We start from the raw sequence: 19,175 nt of genomic DNA on the forward strand, positions 1-19,175 counted from the left end.
TGTCGGGTGCACTCCGCAGCACTGAACAGGCGCCCACCTGGATTTACGGCAGAGGAGCTGCCGGGGGCTCTTGCGGCTGGCTTTTTCCCTCCTGGGAAGGGGCGCCCCGGGGTCTTTGCCGAAGCTGTGCTCCCTGCTGGTTGTGTCGTCCCCTCCTTGCCTCTCTCTTCTAGGCCTGGCTCAAACCTCACCTCCACCAGGAAGCCGTCCTTGTTCTCTCCAGGGGTGTCAGGGTTCAGAATACTGTCATGTCAGGATCCTTCATCTCAGCCTCATCAAAACAGGATTTTAATCTCCCACATCGGATTTTTCACTGGACGGAGGGCAGGGCCTCTGTCTGACTCAGTGTCGTGCCCCCAGCACACACTAGATGTTCACTGTGTGTTTCTGAAGGCAGGCGCCTGCTGGAAGGTGGCACACAAAGGGTCCAGAGATGAGGTTGGTGTGAATGTCGGGGACAGAGAGAATCGTGGAGGGGGGAGGGCAGGCCAGGGAGAGCACAGCAAGAACAAAGCCTGGTGACAGCAAACTGGAGCTCCAGGCTCAGAGTGCAGAGGTGAGCCCTGAGGCTGGGGACCCAGCAGGTCCTGGGGTGGGGGGTAGGGGGTGGGAGCTGAGGCAGCCGGCAACAGGTGGGCATGGGGGGAGGTGACCAGCTGAGCAGTGAGCAGATGGACAAGGGCCCTGGCAAGGGGGTAGGCAGCAGACCCCAAGAACAGGGGCTGGCAGGGGCATGGAGGGGGCTATGGCTGGAATCAAGAAGGGAGGCCAAGGTATGCACAGGCCCCTGGCATGAAACTGGGTGGCTGGGGGAGGAGCTACAGAAGTTGCGGGTGGGGGCATGGAGCAGCTGGAGTCCACGCTGGGCCCCCTGAGTGGCAGGTGGGAGATGGGAGGGCGGCGGGGCGAGGCCAGGCCAGGCCGGAAGCCGTGGGGTAGAGTGACTTCACTCTAGGCTTATTCCCTCTGAGAGCTGCCCGCCCATGTTCCTGAGAATACTAATCTCCACGGGAAAAGAAATATATTTAAAGTTTTAAAAGTTGGATTCAGAAACACTTCAAAGAAAAGGCTCAGACAGGGCACCACGGCGAATTGTGCACTGCCTTTCTCCAAATACACTTAAATCGTCCTAAAAACCTCATCCGGCCCACTCCGCGGAAGCCATGAGTCACTGCTTCTGGGGTTGCTCCAAAAAGGATTTGCTGTCGGCTATGGGTGAGAGAGGGTCCTTGGCACCGCCAGACAGGGGGGACAGCGCTGACCACTCGCCAGTGTGTGCAGCCATGACCTTCAGGGGAGGCAAGAAGGGGAGCTTGGGCCTGTGTCGCTGCCAGAGGGGACAAGCCTGGGTTCCGCAGTCTCCTCACAGGGGTGTACTCTTAAAAAAAAAAAAGGTTTATTTATTTGCGTATTTGAAAGGCAGAGTGACAGTGAGTGAAGGAGACACACAGAGAGAAAGAGATCGTCCATTTGCTGATTCACTCCCCAAACGGCTGCAACAGCCAGAGCTGGGCCAGGACAAAGCCAGGAGCCAGGAACTCTATTCGGGTCTCCTGTGTGGGTGACAAGGACCTAAGTGCTTAGGCCATCTTTCACTGCTTTCCCAAGTGCATTAGCAGGGGGCTGGATTGGAAGCAGTGTAGCCAGGACTTGAAAAGGTGCTCACATAGGATGCCAGCACTGCAGGCAGTGGCTTAACCCACTGTGCTACACGCCGGCCCCTCCTGCCACCCCTTTGTCCTGGCAAACGGCTCCATCAGGCTCCTCCTTGGGATGCACCAGCTCACAGCTCCCCCGACCCCCAGAGCCCCTCTGTGCCACCTACACCTTGTCCGGTTTCACAGAGGCTCAGGGCGGAGGCCTGGTGACCACATAGGCAGACCCTCGTGCGGCCCGAGGTGCCCAGTGGCCCGCCAGTGGACCCCCACTGTGCCAGCAGTAACCAGACATCATCCCCTGTCACCTCCTATAGGTGGAGGTGATGACCAACCCCCTCCCGGGACACACAACTCAGGACCCAGTAACTCTCCCCTCTGTGTCGCTTGCTAATTTTCTGCCTGTGGAGATGGGCCCAGAATTAGGGGCCTGGCAGACAGCTGGGATAGCAGGCCCTGCCAGAATGCCTTTTCTGGGCCCCAAAGGCTGTGTCTGGCCCCACCTGTAACAGTGTTTTTAGAATGCGGGGTGCATGAGGCTTCTGCCTATAGCTCTGGCCTCAGTAGTCCTTTCTGGGGCAATGGGAAACTTCATCCTGGTCCGTGTGCACAAACTACATCGTCCCATTGTCCGCAGCCTCAAAAACCGGGAAACAGCCCCGGTGCCTGACCGAAGGGAAGGGGTAGAAACCCCGAGGAAGGGGCTGGTGCTGTGGTGTACTAGGCTAAGCCTCTGCCTGGTTGCTGGTTCGAGTCCTGGCTACTTCTCTTCCCATCCAGCTCTCTGCTATGGCCTGGGAAAGCAGCAGAAGATGGCCCAGGTCCTTGGGTTCCTGCACCCACATGGGAGACCCGGAAGCTCTTGATTTCAGATTGGCCCAGCTCCAGCTGCTGCGGCCATTTGGGGAGTGAACCAGCAAATGGAAGCCCTCTCTGTCTCTCCCTCTTTCTGCCTATAACTCCACCTCTCAAATAAATTGAAAAATTAAAGAAAGAAACTTTGCAGAGCAGGGTCTCATTATACCCTCAGGATCTAGCGTGGACCTGGCATATAGTAGGTGCTAAGGAAACAATTGGGAAGGAAGGAGTGGGAAAGGAGAAGAGGAGGGAGGAAGGGACAAATGAGAGAAAAAAAAAAAAAGGCTGAAAAATTCTTCCAGAACCAGAAAGCAAACCCGTCTTCTCTTAGCTGAGCTGGAGAAGATGGGGCAGGGAGTGGGGGCAGGGGTGTTCTGGCTCATTTTTTAAAATTCCATCAAATGGCTCCAAAATTCAATTCCATCTTGAATGTTTTCCTTTTTTCATTTTCATCCTCCACCGTCTTTTTAACACCCTCTGTTGAATTTCCCGTTTGGACAGCCTGATTGAATTGTGGCTCCTGGGACTTGCAACAGTCACTTTAGACACTCAGAGTTCCAGTCACGCTGCTGCCATCCCAGCACCCCTCACTCGAACGCCAGAAAAACCATCTCTTAGGAGAACCGATGGTATCTGTAGCCTGGGATGTCACACTGTAAAACACGGGTTGTGAAAACCAGAAGTCCGCATGACTAATGTGTGTCTGTTGGAAATGTCAGAATGCCTGCTTGACGGGAGAGGGCTGCTCGGGAAACCCCACGTGCCGGAGAAGTTCCGTGACTGACATCATCGGAGAGTCTCCAGGTCGGAGTCTGGGGACGACTGCGACATCCCCTCTCCAGGGACCCAACCATGCAGTCCCCCAGGGTCCAGCCAGTTCCCACCAATCTCCCTCCAGAGAGCGTGGCAGCCCCGGGAGGCCACAGAGGGGACCTGTGCTCTCTGACACAGCACCTACTGTGTGCCAGGAAACAGCAGCCCGCTCAGGTGAGAGTTATTATCACCCTTGTGCAGAGACAGCCTCCTATAGGGCTTCTGATTTATTTATTTATTTATTTATTTATTTATTTATTTTTAATGTATTTGACCGGTAGAGTTATAGACAGTGAGAAAGAGAGACAGAGAGAAAGGTCTTCCTTCCATTGGTTCACTCCCTAAATGGCCGCTGCACCGATCTGAAGCCAGGAGCCAGGTGCTTCTTCCTGGTCTCCCATGAGTTGCAGGCCCCAAGCATTTGGGCCATCCTCCACTGCCCTCCCGGGCCACAGCAGAGAGCTGGACTGGAAGAGGAGCAACCGGGACTAGAATCGGCAGCCATATGGGATGCCAGCGCCACAGGCAGAAGACTAACCAAGTAAGCCATGGCGCTGGCCCCAAGGGGTTTCAAAGGATGAAGAGGAGTAGGGGACCCTGGAAAGGCATTACATGACGAGGGAACAGTCAGTACGAAGGCCAGAGGCAACAGGTAGACTAAAGATAGCTTAGTGTGGCTATAGCTAAAGTGCCAGCAGGCAGAGGGCAGGACAAGGACAGGGTGAAGCCACACAGAGCTGTACAGACCTCACTGGGAAGGGAAGGGCTGGGAGGCATGAGCCAGAAGCCAGGAGACGCTGGAGCAGCTATCAGTCACCCGGGGGAGAATCGAGGGAACCCCGAGTGACAAGGTCGGGAAGCAAAGTGTGCAGGCTCCAGTGCCACAGTCGATGCCCAACGAGGCCGAAGGGACCCAAGGAGGATGTCCAGATTCCAGAATCCAGGGCTGATCGGTGCAGGGACTGCCTCTGACTTGGGGACCCATAAGAAGCAGTGATGTGGGGGAAGATGCTGCATCGCATCACGTTCACGCTCACAAGACACAAGCCCAGGACCAGAGGGTCTGACCCAGGAGGAGGCCTAGGCCCAACAGAGACATACAGCGGTTAGCTTTCAGCTTGGCCATGGCCCCTGAAGTCACAGAGCCGAGGGACCCACGGAGGACAGTGAAGATGGCAGGCTGCAAACCAGCAGCCCGGGGCTTCACCCATCCTGGCTGCACAGTGTTTCAAGTCTGCTCATCTAGGAACAGAGGTGTCTGGCTTCTGTAGGAAAACCAGAGGAACAGGCAATAGGGGTGGACACCCCACAGAGCAACTCTGGCTGAGAAGTGCTTGCCTCTGACACAGTCCCCGCCTCTCCCTGTTGGCTCCTGGAATCCGAGGCCAAGGAGTTCTGCGTCCAGAACACTGAGCTTGTAGTGATTTCTGTGTCCCACACCACCAGCAAATGTTGGGAAGTACAAGGTGGTCTTGGAATCACGGGTTTCAAACAAAACAAAGGCAGAATGGGTCTGTGTCAAAAGCCCTGCCCAGGCCTGGCCCTCTCTCCTCATTCACAGAAGCTGGAGGTGACCTCCAGTCTAGGGAGGGAAGAGGGAAATGCAGAGGAAGGGAGGGAGAGATCAGAGGAGGGTGACAGGGGACACAGGCAGGGGAGAGACTTTAGGGAGACATCAAAGGCCACCAGGAAGGTCAATCAGGCAAGACACGAAGGGTTTGTGACATGCAAGGCCACACGAGTCCACACCTGAAAAATGCACACAAACACACGCGCTGAGAACGTACTGCAGACCCACTCACACTCTGTGTATGCGTGTCTCCACACACAGAGGCTTGTGCGCATGTGCAGAGGGGACACAAGGGAGGGCCGTGCATGTGTAAGTAAATGCACAAACACGCACACGCAGGCACAGATGCCAGCACACATGTGTGCATGGTGCTGCTGAGTCTGTGCCTCCCCGGGATGCCTGCTCACTCCTCCCGAACCCTGGCAGTTCCGAGCCAGCAACTTGTAACTAAATAAATACAACGCACAGCTTCCCTCCAGATGGCTCCGCACCCCCACTCCTCTTGCTCGGAGGGATGGCACAGTTGATGCCAATAAATCCTCCTGTTTGGAAACATTTGCCTTCTTAATTGGCCTGTTTATGGGAAAAACGCTCTGCCAGGACAGGACGCAGAGACCCCAGGGCAGCTGTCTCCGTGGCCCGGGGTCCAGCTTGATCCGCTCCCAGGAATTGGCCCACAAGGACAGAGTCTCCCCATTGCCAGGACAGGTTGCCCTGTCGCCCTGTCCTCCCCTGGCCCGAGCTTCCTGCAGGTGGCACGGCCTAGCATCCTCGGGGACTCCCCTGGCTCTCACTGGCCTGTCTCCAGCAGCGAGCCCGGGAGGTGTGCATGACTGTCACAACCCCCATGGTGGCTGGAAGGGTAGCCCTGCAGGAGCTGTGTCTGCATCCAAATCCCTAGAACTTGTGAGGGTGACCTTGTTTGGGGAAAGGATCTTTGCAGCTAAAACTGAGGATTGTGAGAGGATACATCCTGGACTACTCTGGTGGGCCCTGAATCCCGTGGCAGGTGTCCTTGTTAGGGAAGGGAAGGAGATGTGGATCCCTGCCACTCATGAGGTAGAGACCCAGAGGGACTTCCGGGCTCCTAGCTGCAGCCTGGCCCAGCTCTGGCTATTGCAGGCATTTGAGGGAACCAGCAGATAGATCTCTTTCTCTTCCTGTCCCCTTCCAAATACATTTTTAAAAAAAGTTTTAAAAGTTGGGTCCAGCATTGTGGCTCAGAGGGTTAAGGCACCACTTGAGACACTGGCATCCCTATCAGAGTGCTGGTTCGAGTCCCAGCTGCTCTGCTTCCAATCCAGCTCCCTGCTAATGTGCCTGAGAAGGCAGCAAAAGATGGTCCAAGTGCTTGGGCCCCTGCCACCCACATGGGACACCCAGATGCAGTACCTGCTCCTGGCCCAGCCCTGGCTGTTGTAACCATTTAGGGAGTGAACCAGTGAATGGAGAGTCTGTCTCCCTCTTTCTCTGTCACTTTGCCTGTCAAATAATGAACAAATAAATCCTTTGGGGAAAAAAAAAAAACTTTAAAAAGCTGGTCTGTAGCAGGGCACGTTCTCACTTGACCAAAATGAGGCTAGGACGACTAGAGCAAATGGAACAAGGGGGCTGTGCTGACAGGGTGATGGCCCTGCCCCTACACCAACCATTAGCTCCTCTCCAAAGGCCATCAAGTCCTCTGCTCAGCCACATGGAGAGACCCGGATGGAGTTCCCAGTTCCTGAACTCAGGCCAGCCCAGCCCTGGTGGTTATGAGCCTTTGGGGAGTGAACCAGCAAACAGGAACTCCATCACTCAGTCCAATAAATAAATTTTTAAAAATATTTATTTTGGTGCAAAAGAATGAAATTCATGCATAGTTTTTGTTGGCAATTGCATATTTCATGAACTTTTTGAAGATCCATCGGATGCATGGATTTCAAAATATTTTTGTGCCAAAATAAACTCATCTTTCAATTCCATTTTCCATGAACTTTTTGAAGTGCGGGGGAGCCAAAGGTCAGAGGAAAGAGGCCCAGCGGAGGAGCCTGGGGGGCGACATCACAGGGCACCCCCGCCGCCGAGGGACGAGCTGTTTGTCAGGGCTGGGGAGGCGGCACAGGCGCGGCTCCTCGGGGGCCCTCACTCACCAGAGCCCGCGCTTGGTTTCAGATTCTGCGTCCCTGTCCTGGGAGCCTTCATCACGGTGGACCGCAGCTCCCCTGCGTTCCTTTTTACCAGCCGGCCCAGTGCGCAGCAGAGGGCAGGGCTTGGGCTCTCTCGGCCACAGCGGCCGTATTCCCGGCATGGAAGCCGGCGGGCCTGCGTTTTTCTCCCTCGGCTGTTCTCCAGCAGCCTTTCCCAGGGTGTATGCTAAAAACACAGCTTCCCGGAACTCTCCCAGGCGCCGCTGGGGCCCTCGCGGGGTGCAGGGTGCAGAGTGGGGGGCAGGCTGGGCTCTGGGAGCCCCCGCACTTCCCAGTAGCCCGGCTTAACAGCGATCTGAGGCTTGGACCGGGACCGCAGAGGGGCGGTAGTCCGGGGCCGGGTGGGGGTGTCTGTGTCCTTAGTCCACGCAGGAGCGGCCTCCCGTCAAAGCGGCGCCGCCCCTCTGCCCCGCGCACACACGCAGGGCCCCTGGCAGGATAGGCCTCCGTAGGAGCGACTGTCCTCCACCTGCGGGCTGGCCCGGCCCCTCCCCCGCACCCCACGGCCGTCCCCGTTCCAGGAGGAGCCGGTGGGATAGACGCCTCCGCCACACGCGCCACCCCGGGCCTAGCCCTGCACCCCGCGCCCACCTCCCTGCGGAGCCCGGCTCTCCACGCTCTTCCCGCCGAGCGCCGGCTGCGTGGCCCGGGCGATGGCGCCACCTGCAGGCCCCCGGGCGCGCGGCGGGAACCGCATTCTCTGGGGGCTTGGGCTGGGCTCCCTCGCGGGCTCACGTGGCACCTGGAAAGTATCCGCAGAACCTACCCTGGTCAAGGAGCTTGGAAAGTGCCCCTAGAAAATCTCAGTATACGCTTTGCCCCTGAAGCCCGACTCGGTGGTAATTCTTCCATCCTCTAACCATAGACACGGAGACTCGGTTTTCTCATCTTTAGAATGGGGTGAGGATGTTGCCCTCTAAGAGACTGGGGGCCAGCTCTGTGGCGTAGCGGGTAAAGCCGCTGCCTGAAGCGCCGGCATCGCATATGGCAGCCGGTTCAAGACCTGGCTACTCCATTTCCAGTCCAGCTCCCTACTATGGCCTGGGAAAGCAGTGGAAGATGGCCCAAGTCCTTGGGTGCAGGGACCCGCGTGGGAGACCCAGAAGAAGCTCCTGGCTTCAGATAGGCGCAGATCCAGCCGTTGTGGCCATCTGGGGAGTGAACCAGCGTCTCTGTCTCTACCTCTCTCTCCCTCTCCTTCTCTCTCTTTCAAATAAATAAATAAATCTTAAAAAAAAAAAAAAAAAAAAAGAGAGATCATCTCACGGGTTAAGTTAGGCAGTTAGTTAGACAAAAGAAACCTACCTGGAAGCAGGTCTCACGCACAACTTGGGGTCCCTTCCCCAAGCAATCTGATCCATGCATGAGTCTGCGTGCAGACTCAGCCACTCCAGGCAGGACCCGGGAGGAGAGGGCCTGCAGCCAGATGGGAAGAGCAGAGCAGCAGGGGCCAGATCCAGCCCCAGTGTGGAAGCTGTGACTGCTGCAGGGACTTTAAATGGTGAGTGACAGTTCTTTAGAAAGCCCACTGTGGCTTTGGCTTGGTGTCTGTGAAGAAATGATCGATGGGGGTTGGGCAAGTCAGGTGATGATGAGATCAGCCAGGGCCTCGCTGGGGCTGCCCAGGTGAGTCAGTGGTGCCCTGGGCCAGGGCAGAGAGGGGACGGACTGCAGAAGTGACTCCTTCAGCTCCCGGCACAGGAAGAAAACCCCGAGACGTCTCTTGGATTTGTTGCTTATCCCAAGCTTTCAGAACTTCAAGGGGTTGTGTGTGTATCATGCACATGACACGTTAGTACACATGTACATCAGACAAAGACATAAATCCTAGTGTGTGTATGTATGCGTGTGGGCCCCAAAATATTCTCTCAGTAGGAGTTCAGAGACCGACTGAGTTAATCCAGTACTGGCACTTATCCAATATCGTTTGATGTGACAGCAGACTGTGTCCCAAAGCCAGCCCAGCGACACCTCAGCACACCGTGACCTTTTACAACTAGACCCACCCCCATGAAGGAGGGTCTCACTGCTCTTCCCCGTGAACCTGGGGGAGTTGCATCTCACTTCGAAGTGGCAGTGAAGTCATGTCATTCTGCACGGTTTCCAAGGCTAAGGTCAGACACAGGGAGGCTCCTCTCCTTTACTGTCTGGGACCATCAGTTTTAGCCCTGAGTTCTGATCACATGGAGGCCTCTGTACTGTAAAGAAGCCCATGAGGGGCCAGTGTTACTACTCGCAGCCCCGCAGGACGTCCAGGCCAACAACCACGTGTACCACGTGACTACAGAGGTCTCCAGGTGACCGCCAGCATTCAGATCTTCCTGAACTGGGTCCCAGTCATCACAGCGCAGACAAGCCATCCCCAGGGGCCCTTTCCAAACGTGAGGCCCAGGGCAGGCCTTTCGCGCATCAGTTGTGACACTGCCTGGGAAGCCTGCATCCCGATTCAGAGTCCCTGGGATTCAGTCCCTGCTCTACCCCAAGTCCAGATTCCTGCTAACATGCACCCTGGAAGCAGCAGTGATGGCTCAAGTACTAGGGTCACTGCCGCCTATGTGGGAGACCTGGATGGAGCTCCTGGCTCCTGGCTTCAGCCTGCCCAATCCTAGCTGTTGCAGGCCTTTGGGGACTAAAGCAGCAGATGGGAGTTCTGTCTCTCTCTCTCTACCTTTCAAATAAGTTAAAAATCAAACTCAAAAAGCAGATCACTGACCCTAAGTATCTGGGAGTATAATAAAACAGTTGCTCTCCCTAGCTAAGCTTCAGGGTAGTTTCTTACACAGCAACAGAAATGCAACGGCCATCATTGGGTACCATGGGCCCAAGTTCCACGGTGAGTCAAAGAAGACCTGAGAAAACACCTGTGTCCTAGATCCTGTCACCTCCTGCATCCTCCCCATGGGCGGGAGCTCATGTTGGCACTGAAGGAAGAAGACCCCGGAGCCCCCAAGGACCATTCACCCTGAACTGGGCCCAGTTCATAGCAAGTTCCCACCACTAGTGGACATCCTGTTCCAGTCTCCCAAGTGTTTCCAGACCCCACCAGATGCCATGCGGACCTGCAGAGGGTCAGCTCCCAGGCAAATGACTGACTGAACACAATGGCGAAGTATGAAAATTAATCGAGATATTTAATAGACAGTGCAAACCATAATTTCATCTGAATATAAATGTATGCACATGTTTCCAATGAGTTATCTATCAGTTATCACAAACAGCAATGCAGAACATAGAGCTAGATTAGAAAACTGTATAGCTGGAATTTAATGCGAACAATCTCACTTGCTCTCAAGAGAACACCACCCATTTCGAATCAAGTGTCACAAACTCCAAAAGACAGGGGGAGAGGGAGTGAGGAGTGGGCTGGAGCGGAAACACAGGGGCCAGCACATGGGGGATAGACAGGAATACAGCTCTCAAGGAAACCCAAATCTGTTATTACAGCTGAGGACAGAGAAAAGCCTATGGCTTTGAAAACACGACGTTTCTGCCATTACCATACAAGTCTTACAGATGCGCGACGAGTCACCTGACTTGAGGACAGAGGCTGCGCTTACAGCTCACTGCGCCGTGAACACGCAACCCTTTCCGTGGAGGATTCAGCAGTGGGGTTAGCGCAGTCCAGAAGCTCAATGTTGGATTTGCAAATACAGTTTATTTTACAGAAATTCAACATTATAAACAGCAGGCACCTCCCACCCGCCCGCCCCCCTCCCCCACCCGTCCCACAGGGTGCAGGCCATGCGATGCGAGAGTAAGCAGTGATGCGGCCCTACTGCTTTGGAGTGAGATTCGAGAACGGTGGAGCCGGCCTGCACCACGTTGTACCTGCCCCGCACACGCACACGCCTGCCCGCTGTGCAGGCCACCAGAGTCTGTCTGGGCCCAGCCGTGCTGGACCAGTTACATGGATCCGGCCCAGTTCTCCAATTCCTTCATGTCGTCGTCTTCCTCTTCCTTCTTCTTGGCTGTGTGACGAGAGACAAGGCTATTTAGAGGGTGGCGGCAGTGCTTTCACCACAGCCTGGCTGGGCGCTAGGGCTGTGCCGTGCGGTGTCTGCTTGGCAAATGGCCTCTTGGTGCCTAAAAGCTGTGCAACAAGGCTCCAGGACACCAGGCACTTTCCCTGCACCCAGCAGAGTGGGACCAGACAGGCTTCACAAGCGCGCCCATCGGGACTCCGTCAAGGCCTCCAACCCAGAGCACCCCAGGCGGGATCTGGGGACAGAACAGCACAGACAGCTGAGCCTGGCCAGCCCAGCTCCTCAAGGGGCCTGACCCACCCCTCCACACGCCTCAGAGGCAGGGGACTACGCTCTTCGGGCCACATCACACTGCTCCTTCTTTCCTAGAAGCTATGTGTGGAATCCTTCTGCCTGGGGTGAGATGTTGTGGGAGGGGAGGAGAGAAGGAACAGGAAGAAGGAAGTGAAGGTTTTGTAGAGCATGTCTCTAAAAGAGCCAAAGCTGTTTCCTTCCTATCGAGGTGGGGAGGGGTCCATCCCAGGGCCTGTGCTTTTACCACTGTGCCCAGTACAGGGCACCACACAGGCGTAAGAGCTGCCCTGGACTTGAACTCTCACACCTCACAGTGACCGGAGCTTTCTCTCATTTGGTAACACAGCGGGGAGAAAGAATCACTCTAGAATAGAGGCTTTCAACTGGCTGTGGCTCCTGCTAGGGACACGTCTGGAGACATTTTTGGCCCTCACAACTCAGGGGAGGGTGGGTTGCTATTGGCATCTAATGTGTGGATGCTAGGGTGTTGCTAAACACCTACAGTGCACAGGACAGTCCCCAGCTACTAGGCCAAAGAATTATCTGGCCAAGTCCAAGTACCAAGGTTAAAAAACTATGTTCCTGGGATCAGTGTTGTGGCTCAGTAGGTTAAGCCACCACCTCTAACACCAGCATCCCATACGATCGCAGGTTCAAGTCCTAGCTGCTCCACTTCCAATCCAGCTCCCTGTTTGGGCCCCTGCCACTCACATGGGAGACCTGGATGAAACTCCTAGCTCTTGGTTTTGGCCTGGTCCAACCACAGCTGTTGTAGTCATTTGGGGAGTGAATCAGTGAATGGAAGATCTCACTCCCTCTCTCTGCTCTCTATAACTCTGACTTTCAAATTAAGAAAGAAATCTTTCTTTAAAAAAAAAAAAAAAAAAAAAAAAAAAAAGCTGTGTTCCAGAGAGAAATCAGGAAAAGGGCATTTGACATTGTCTCTGTGGCCATCACACAAATCCTGTCGGTTCTCGACCCTGGGCAAGCTCAGGACCCACATAGAAGTGACCCATTCTCAAGATCGCCCACCACACGCACCAGGACTGTGCCTGGGCTCGGGATAAGCAGTACTCACTGGGTTTTGACGGTAGGGCTATAGAAGGAACATTTGGTAGAGGGACTGTTTCGGGTCCACTGATTTCCAGCAAATTCTTGTCTAGCTCCTCCTGTTCTAGTTCTTCCAATTCAGCCATGAGTTCATCCTGGTAAGAGGAAACACAAGAGTGAGAGCCCTCCCTGGATTCCCAGCCCCTGTGCCAGCCTCTGACCTGAGGCTCGGTGGACACACATCCCCTTCTGAAAAGGCCAGAGAGGAAAGAACTCCAGGTTCCACTCCGAGATTCAAGCGTCCTCAACAGGCTCCTTCTGGTGGACAGAACACACTGTCGAGCAATCACCGATGTACACGTCCGGGTCTCACAGGAGACTGCGAGCACCTGGGAAGGGGCTGGGATCCTCTCATCCGCATTGCTTTATCTCAGAGCTGGGTACAGCAAGTGACTACTCAGGAGTATTTGCTGAACTGAAATTAGCTTGATGCTCAAACTCTAATCCAAAAACATGGAAACCATGGCACTGGGAGCTAAGGGTGAGAGCATTTCCTCTCTTATCCAATGGGAGGCAGGCAGGACAAAGGACCAGGATCTGTGGAGAGGAGCTGACCTCCGGGTGACTCAAATCTAAGACATAATGGGGGGGCCAGCATTGTGGCACAGTAGGGAAAGTTGTTGCCTGCAATGCCAGCATCCCATATGGGATGCAAAGATGGCCCAAGTGCTTGGCCTCTGTCATTCACACTGGGAGACCCAAATGGAGGTTTTAGGTTCCTGGCCCAGCCTGCCACTGCAGACATTTGGTGAATGAACCAGTGGCTGGAAGATCTCTGTCTGTCCCTCTTTCCCTCTCTATGTAACTCTGTCTTTCAAATAGATAAATAAATCTTTAAAAAAAAAAATCTAAGACATAATGAAGCACCATCAACAAAGGCCATTATTGTATTTAAAAAACTGAGAGACAGGGGCCAGCTGTGGCATAGCGGGTAAAGCCACCGCCTATAGTGCCAGCATCCCATATGGCCGCTGGTTCGAATCCCAGCTGTTCCACTTCCCATCTAGCTCTCTGCTGTGGCCTGGGAAAGCAGTGGAAGATGGCCCAAGTCCTTGGGTCCCTGCACCCACGTGAGAGACCCAGAAGAAACTCCTGGCTCCTGGCTTCGCATCAGCACAGATCTGGCCGTTGCGGTCAACTGGGGAGTGAACCAGTGGATGGAAGACCTCTCTCTATGCCTCTCCTTCTCTCTGTGTAACTCTGACTTTCAAGTAAAATAAATACATCTTAAAAAAAAAAAAAAAAAAAAACAAAAAAAAAACGAGAGACTGGGCCAATGCTGTGGCGTAGCAGGTAAAGCCACTGCCTGTATTGCTGGCATCCCACATGGGTGCCAGTTCGAGTCCCAGCTGTTCCACCTCTGATCCAGCTCTCTGCTAGGGCCTGGGAAAGCAGTGGAAGATGGCTCAGGTCCTTGGGCTCCTGCACCAGTGTGGGAGACCATGAGAAGCTCCTGGCTCCTGCCTTTGGATCAGCCCAGTTCCAGCCATTGAGGCCATTTGGGGAGCAAACCAGCAGATGGAAAATCTCTTTTTTCTCCCTCACTCTTTCTGCCTCTGCCTCTCTGTAACTCTGCCTTTCAAATAAATGAATAAATCTTATAACAAACAAACCTGAGAGACGCAAAGTTCCAACCTGCTATAGTAGAAACTGCAGGCAGCCATGGTGGGTCAGATGTAAATGCCCCCTCCTTGGCTTTACCCTGACTCCAGTGCAGGGTTCTCTGAGGGCAAGTCCTGTAAACTCCTCCAGGGCTCACCACTTCTGCCACTGGAACTCTGCACCCAGGGATGCACCTTGGAAAGGTGCAGTGTAACTACTTGCCAAAACCAATCAGTGACCTGGGGCCTGCCTAAGCGTCCTGATGGAGGCTCCTTCACGCCACCCTCTGCCAACCGGGAAGCGTCTCTCCCATCCAGAAGTCAGGGGGGTGAGCAGCACGCCTGGTCTACACCCAAGCCTCTGCAGAGGGAAGAGCTGGTACTTTCCAAACCACATTCCCAGTGCCTAAGAGCCTTCCAGAACATGTAAAGGGGCAGCCAGGGGTCACCTGTCAGGCTTACGAGATCTGCATGAAGCCACTCACCTCGTCAAACTCTTCTCCAAAGCCTACAGGTTTGGAAATAGCTGTGGAAATCTCCTCTGCAAGTTCTTGCTGGTCAGCAATGTCCTGCATTAGCTCATCGACTTTATCGATGTCCCTGTAAATGAAACGGACACACTGTCATATGGGTGGATGGGTCTGGGGGAAGAGGGTCTTCCAGGCAGGGGCAGGAACTCCACTCTACACAACCTGCCTCTCAGCCCCACCCATGCCATCACTCCTGTGACCATCACTCTTGTCTTCCTTACTCCTTTTGTTAGGTAGGAAGTTAGGAATTAGTGGTGGGGGGGGGGGGGGGGCAGGAGGTTTGAAGAAAATAAAAATTTCTAAGAGAGGAATGTAACAGCCTCAAAGCACACCTTGGAAGCAGCCCAGTATTTTACACTACAAAGTCCTGCCCATACCCAATATCTTTACAGGGGTCTCAGCCTTTCCCCCAAGGAAAGCTCCCCAGGAGAATCCTCTCAGCACCAAACTGGCTACCCAACCTGATAACATTGGACGATAAAGCCTTCAAAGCCTTCCCCCAAGGACGGCACCCTAGGGGAAGCGCCTCTGCCCAGCTCCACTGGGCTACCCAGTCTGACGGCACTCAGGTGAAACCTTGGGAGGAATTTTACCTAATTCACACTCAGCAAACTCTTTGTCCTGGAGAAGGAGGAAGAAGGGAAGGAGAAACAGCAGGAAGAACTGGACCCACTCCCTTATAAGCCTCAGTCTGAATACAGACTGCATGCTCAGCTCTCAGCTTTTTCCTGAGCTGCCCGCCTGGCCCGCCAGGTGTAGTCTCTCCATTAAACCATGTAACCTTGCTTTCTCCAGGCTGATTGACTGGGCCCTCTCTCTCTGATTTTGTCTGGAGAGGGGCCCATTGTTCTGATAGATTCCCTACCCCACTAAACCTTGCTACCTTGCTCACTACTCCTCTCTGTCTCATGTCTGAATTCAAAGACAAGAACCTATATTACCCATCTCAGCTAACATTTTCAAATAAAGAGTCAGAGAATCAAGGGGGAAGGAAGTGTCTGTAAGATAATTATTTAATCCAACACCCTAAGGAAATAAGGCTTAGCAAAGTTAGAAGGCAAGGTACCAAATGCAAATCACTTATGTGTCAGATGACACCACAGAACTTTAACTTCTAGGCCAACTACTCTTCTTTCAAGGGCAACTGTCTACAGGGGGAGGTAAAATCATCAAAGGTAAAACACAGTCATGCACCTGGCAGGCCATTCCCATCTACTCAAATCCATTCTGGCTCCTCCTCTAGGTCCCAAAGTAAAGGCAAATAGGCAGAATTTTTATATTCACTGTCCACGCCAGCACTGTGGTACAGCAGGTTAAGTTGCTGTCTGCAACATCAGCATCTCACTTTTGATCCAGCTCCCTGCTTATGTGCCTGGGAAAGCAGCAGAGGATGGCCACAGTGCTCCACAGGCCCCTGCCACCCACATGGGAGACCAGGACGGAGATCCTTGCTCCCGGCTTTGGCCTGGCCCAGTCCCAGCTGTTGCGGCCATATGAGTAGTGAACCAGCGGATGGAAGATCTCTTTATCTCTGCCTCTTCCTCTCTATCACTCTGCCTTTCAAAAAAAAAAATCTTTTTAAAAACTATACTGTCAGACCAACAGACTCATGTACTTCAAAGCAAACCCAGTACTGACGGAGATGTGCTCTGGGAGAACAGAATGAAGCAGACAGGGTCCTCCATGGAGCAGCGCAGTCCGTCCAACAGACACCCACCCTCAGGCAACACCTCACGCATCTGAAGGCTACTTTTCCTGAAGCCTCATGCTAGAGAGGATTCAGCAAACCTGCCCTGTAGGGGTCAGAGAGTAAATATTTTAGAATTTGTGGGCTCTAGGCTCTGTTGCAAACACTCAACCCTGCTACACAGGCCAATATGCATATTAACGGGCATGAGTGTGTTTCAAAGAAACTTTATTTACACAAAGAGGCAGCAAGCTCCCAGGTTGTATTTTGCCAACTCCTGTTCCAGAGCACAGCTGAGTACCCAAAAGGAACCACAGGGTTCCAAACCCCGAGGCATGCAGGACTAAACAAAGGCAGGGTCTCCTTCACAGGAGAAGCCCTCATTTGGAGCCTGGCCACCCTGGCCTTTACTGCAACTGTAGCAAGCTTGATCCTCTTAGGCTTCTCTTAGTTTCTCAGGCTACTGTATGCGAGAAATCAGTGGCCAAAAAGAGGAAGAAACAAAAGTACCAGGAAAAGCGGGTGTCAGAACACAGAGATCCAAAGCCCCAAGATAACCAAAACATTTCAAGGCCCTGACAGCATCAGGTTAAGTCACAAACACTGAGTCTAACCCTATGCAAGCTCCCTCACAACCCAGGACAAGTCAGCTGCCCTCTCTGGGACCCAGGTCTCTCCACCTTGATAAGGGGCTGGGGTGACAGGACACGGAAGGCCCTTTCTGGCTTACGAGCAGGCTCATCCCAACAGCCCAGAATTACTCAGAAGGCCTTTCTCCATTCCATGAGATACGCTTCCAAAGGCAGAAAGGTACACAATCCATGTAGAAAGCTCCAAAAAGAGAGCACATTAGAATAAACTCGGGTGTCTGAACGGGGAAAGGGCTCCATTCAAGGCCATGGCATGGGCACCAGGTATTGCTGGGCCAGCAGTGCCCTGCTGAGCGGGGGGCTCCCGCCACCAGTGGTGAGCACGTACATGTTGTCATGGGCTGCCTTCATGGCCTTGGCGGCGTAGCCCATGTTCTTGAGCACCTCGGTGTTGGTGTTGGCATTCTCCAGGGCCTCCCGCTGGAACTCGATGGTGGACAGCGTACCGTCGATCTGTGCCAGCTGCTTCTCATACCTCTTCTTGCGCTTCAGAGCCTGGAGGGCCGCTGCAGGAGAGAACACAGGCTCTCAGAGAGTGCAGGCCCCAGGGAGACCGGCAGCTCACCTTAGTCTTCTCCCCAGTTGTACTAGATACCACTGAGCTTCCACCCCAACAGAGGGTTAATAATCTCTTCTATACAAACAGCACATTCAGGTTGCTAAGAAAATATCCCAAACTTACATACTTCAAAACGCAGCCAGGAAACAAGTAGGGGAACAAAAGGTGACCAAACGCTAAATCAAAGAACAGACTGTGCCCAGAGACAGAACATGTTGAGCACAACCTGCCTTAGGTCCAAAGCCCAGGCAGACCTCAGTGAGCTACTTAACTTCTCTGATAGTGTACAGTGAGGAATAAATGAGATAACATACGCAAACACCCCATTCCTTAAACATAGTGGATACCCCCAAAACCCAGGCAGCTCTAATTATTACCAAGCAACTTTAAAGTTCCATTTTGGGGCCAGCACTGTGGCATAGCAGGTACAAAGCCGCCACCTGCAGTGCTAGCATCCCATATGGACGCCAGCTCAAGACCCAGCTGCTCCTCTTCTGATCCAGCTGTGTTATGGCCTGGGAAAGCAGTAGAAGATGGCCCAAGTGCTTGGGCCCCTGCTACCTGTGCGGGAGACCTAGAAGAAGCCCGGCTCCTGCCTTCGGATCGATCCAGCTCTGGCCATCGCGACCATTTGGGGAGTGAATGAACAGATGGAAGATCTCTCTGCCTCTGCCTCTTTGTAACCCTGCCTTTCAAATAAATAATAACTAATGGCCATACCAAATACTAGATCAATTTGGATTAAAATAATCTCTCATGCATCATAGGAGGCAGTTAATGATGTCTCAAGTACTTGGGTCCCTGCCCCCGCTGTGGGAGACCTGGATAGAGTTCCTGGCTCCCATTCTTCAACTCCCCAGCTGTTGTGGGCATCTGGGGAATGAACTCCTCTGAGGAGTGAATCAGTGGATGGAAGATCTCTATGGCTCTGCCTTTCAAATAAGGAAAACTGTTTAAAAAACAAAATGCTACACAAAAACAATTCTTTTTTTTTTTTTGGACAGGTAGAGTTGCCGACAGTGAGAGAGACAGAGAGAAAGGACTTCCCTCCCTCCGCTGGTTCACTCCCCAAATGGCTGCCACAGCTGGCGCTGCGGCGATCCAAAGCCAGGAGCCAGGCACCTCTTCCCGGTCTCCCACGTGGGTGCAGGAGCTCAAGCACTTGGGCCAACCTCCACTGCCTTCTCGGTTCACAGCAAAGAGCTGGACTGGAAGAGAAGCAACCGGGTAGAACTCAGCGCCTATATGGGATGCCGGCGCCGCAGGCGGAGGATTAACCAAGTGAGCCACGGCACTGACCCCGCCAACAATTCTTAAACTGTGACAATGCTTTTGTGAAGTTAATACAGTGACACCCAGGAATAACCTAATGACGTTCCTGTACTGATACAGTAATTTCTTCTTGGAAATGTATTCAACAAAAGTGAAAAGTCCCAGGCTGAAAAAACATTGTCTATCACAGAAAAAATAACACAACTAGAGATAGAACTCCCTGCCACAAGCAAATCCAAAGTGGGACCACTTGGTCAAGTCCTCTGTCTTAGCCGCTTAGCATGCTAAGGCTGTGGAGATCACCTGTTCTAAGGTGCAGTCAAGACAAGCAATTTGACTAAGGTAAATCTACGGCAAAGTTGGGGCCAAAACCACATCTGTCTACTTGAAACCCAGGCTTCCTG

At 53.5% G+C, this 19,175-nt stretch overlaps 1 protein-coding gene and 1 long non-coding RNA gene across 4 annotated transcripts in view; both read right to left on the reverse strand.

Moving 5' to 3' along the window:
* LOC149123374 (uncharacterized) overlaps positions 1-8,920 on the reverse strand; it is a 100,270-nt gene extending 91,350 nt beyond the window's left edge. The window contains exon 1 of one of the 3 annotated variants that reach the window (XR_016216619.1): positions 8,391-8,920. This is a non-coding gene — a long non-coding RNA (uncharacterized LOC149123374). Of the gene's footprint in view, positions 1-191; positions 405-7,028; positions 7,704-8,390 lie in introns of those variants that run through there. The other 2 variants (XR_016216620.1, XR_016216621.1) reach the window with 2 other exon arrangements.
* A 1,277-nt stretch (positions 8,921-10,197) lies between these two features.
* Positions 10,198-19,175, reverse strand: part of CHMP4B (charged multivesicular body protein 4B) — a 54,214-nt gene continuing 45,236 nt past the window's right edge. The window contains exons 2-5 of the mRNA XM_002710799.6: positions 17,269-17,446; positions 14,559-14,673; positions 12,441-12,567; positions 10,198-11,053 (exon numbers count right to left, since the gene is read on the reverse strand). Coding sequence (XP_002710845.1) covers positions 10,989-11,053; positions 12,441-12,567; positions 14,559-14,673; positions 17,269-17,446 — 485 coding nt within the window. The 3' untranslated portion in view covers positions 10,198-10,988. The remainder of the gene's footprint in view (positions 11,054-12,440; positions 12,568-14,558; positions 14,674-17,268; positions 17,447-19,175) is intronic.

This window comes from Oryctolagus cuniculus, chromosome 11 (genome assembly GCF_051225735.1).
Source record: "Oryctolagus cuniculus isolate XC-2025 breed Fujian yellow rabbit chromosome 11, ASM5122573v1, whole genome shotgun sequence".
In the NCBI taxonomy this organism is placed as follows: domain Eukaryota; kingdom Metazoa; phylum Chordata; class Mammalia; order Lagomorpha; family Leporidae; genus Oryctolagus; species Oryctolagus cuniculus.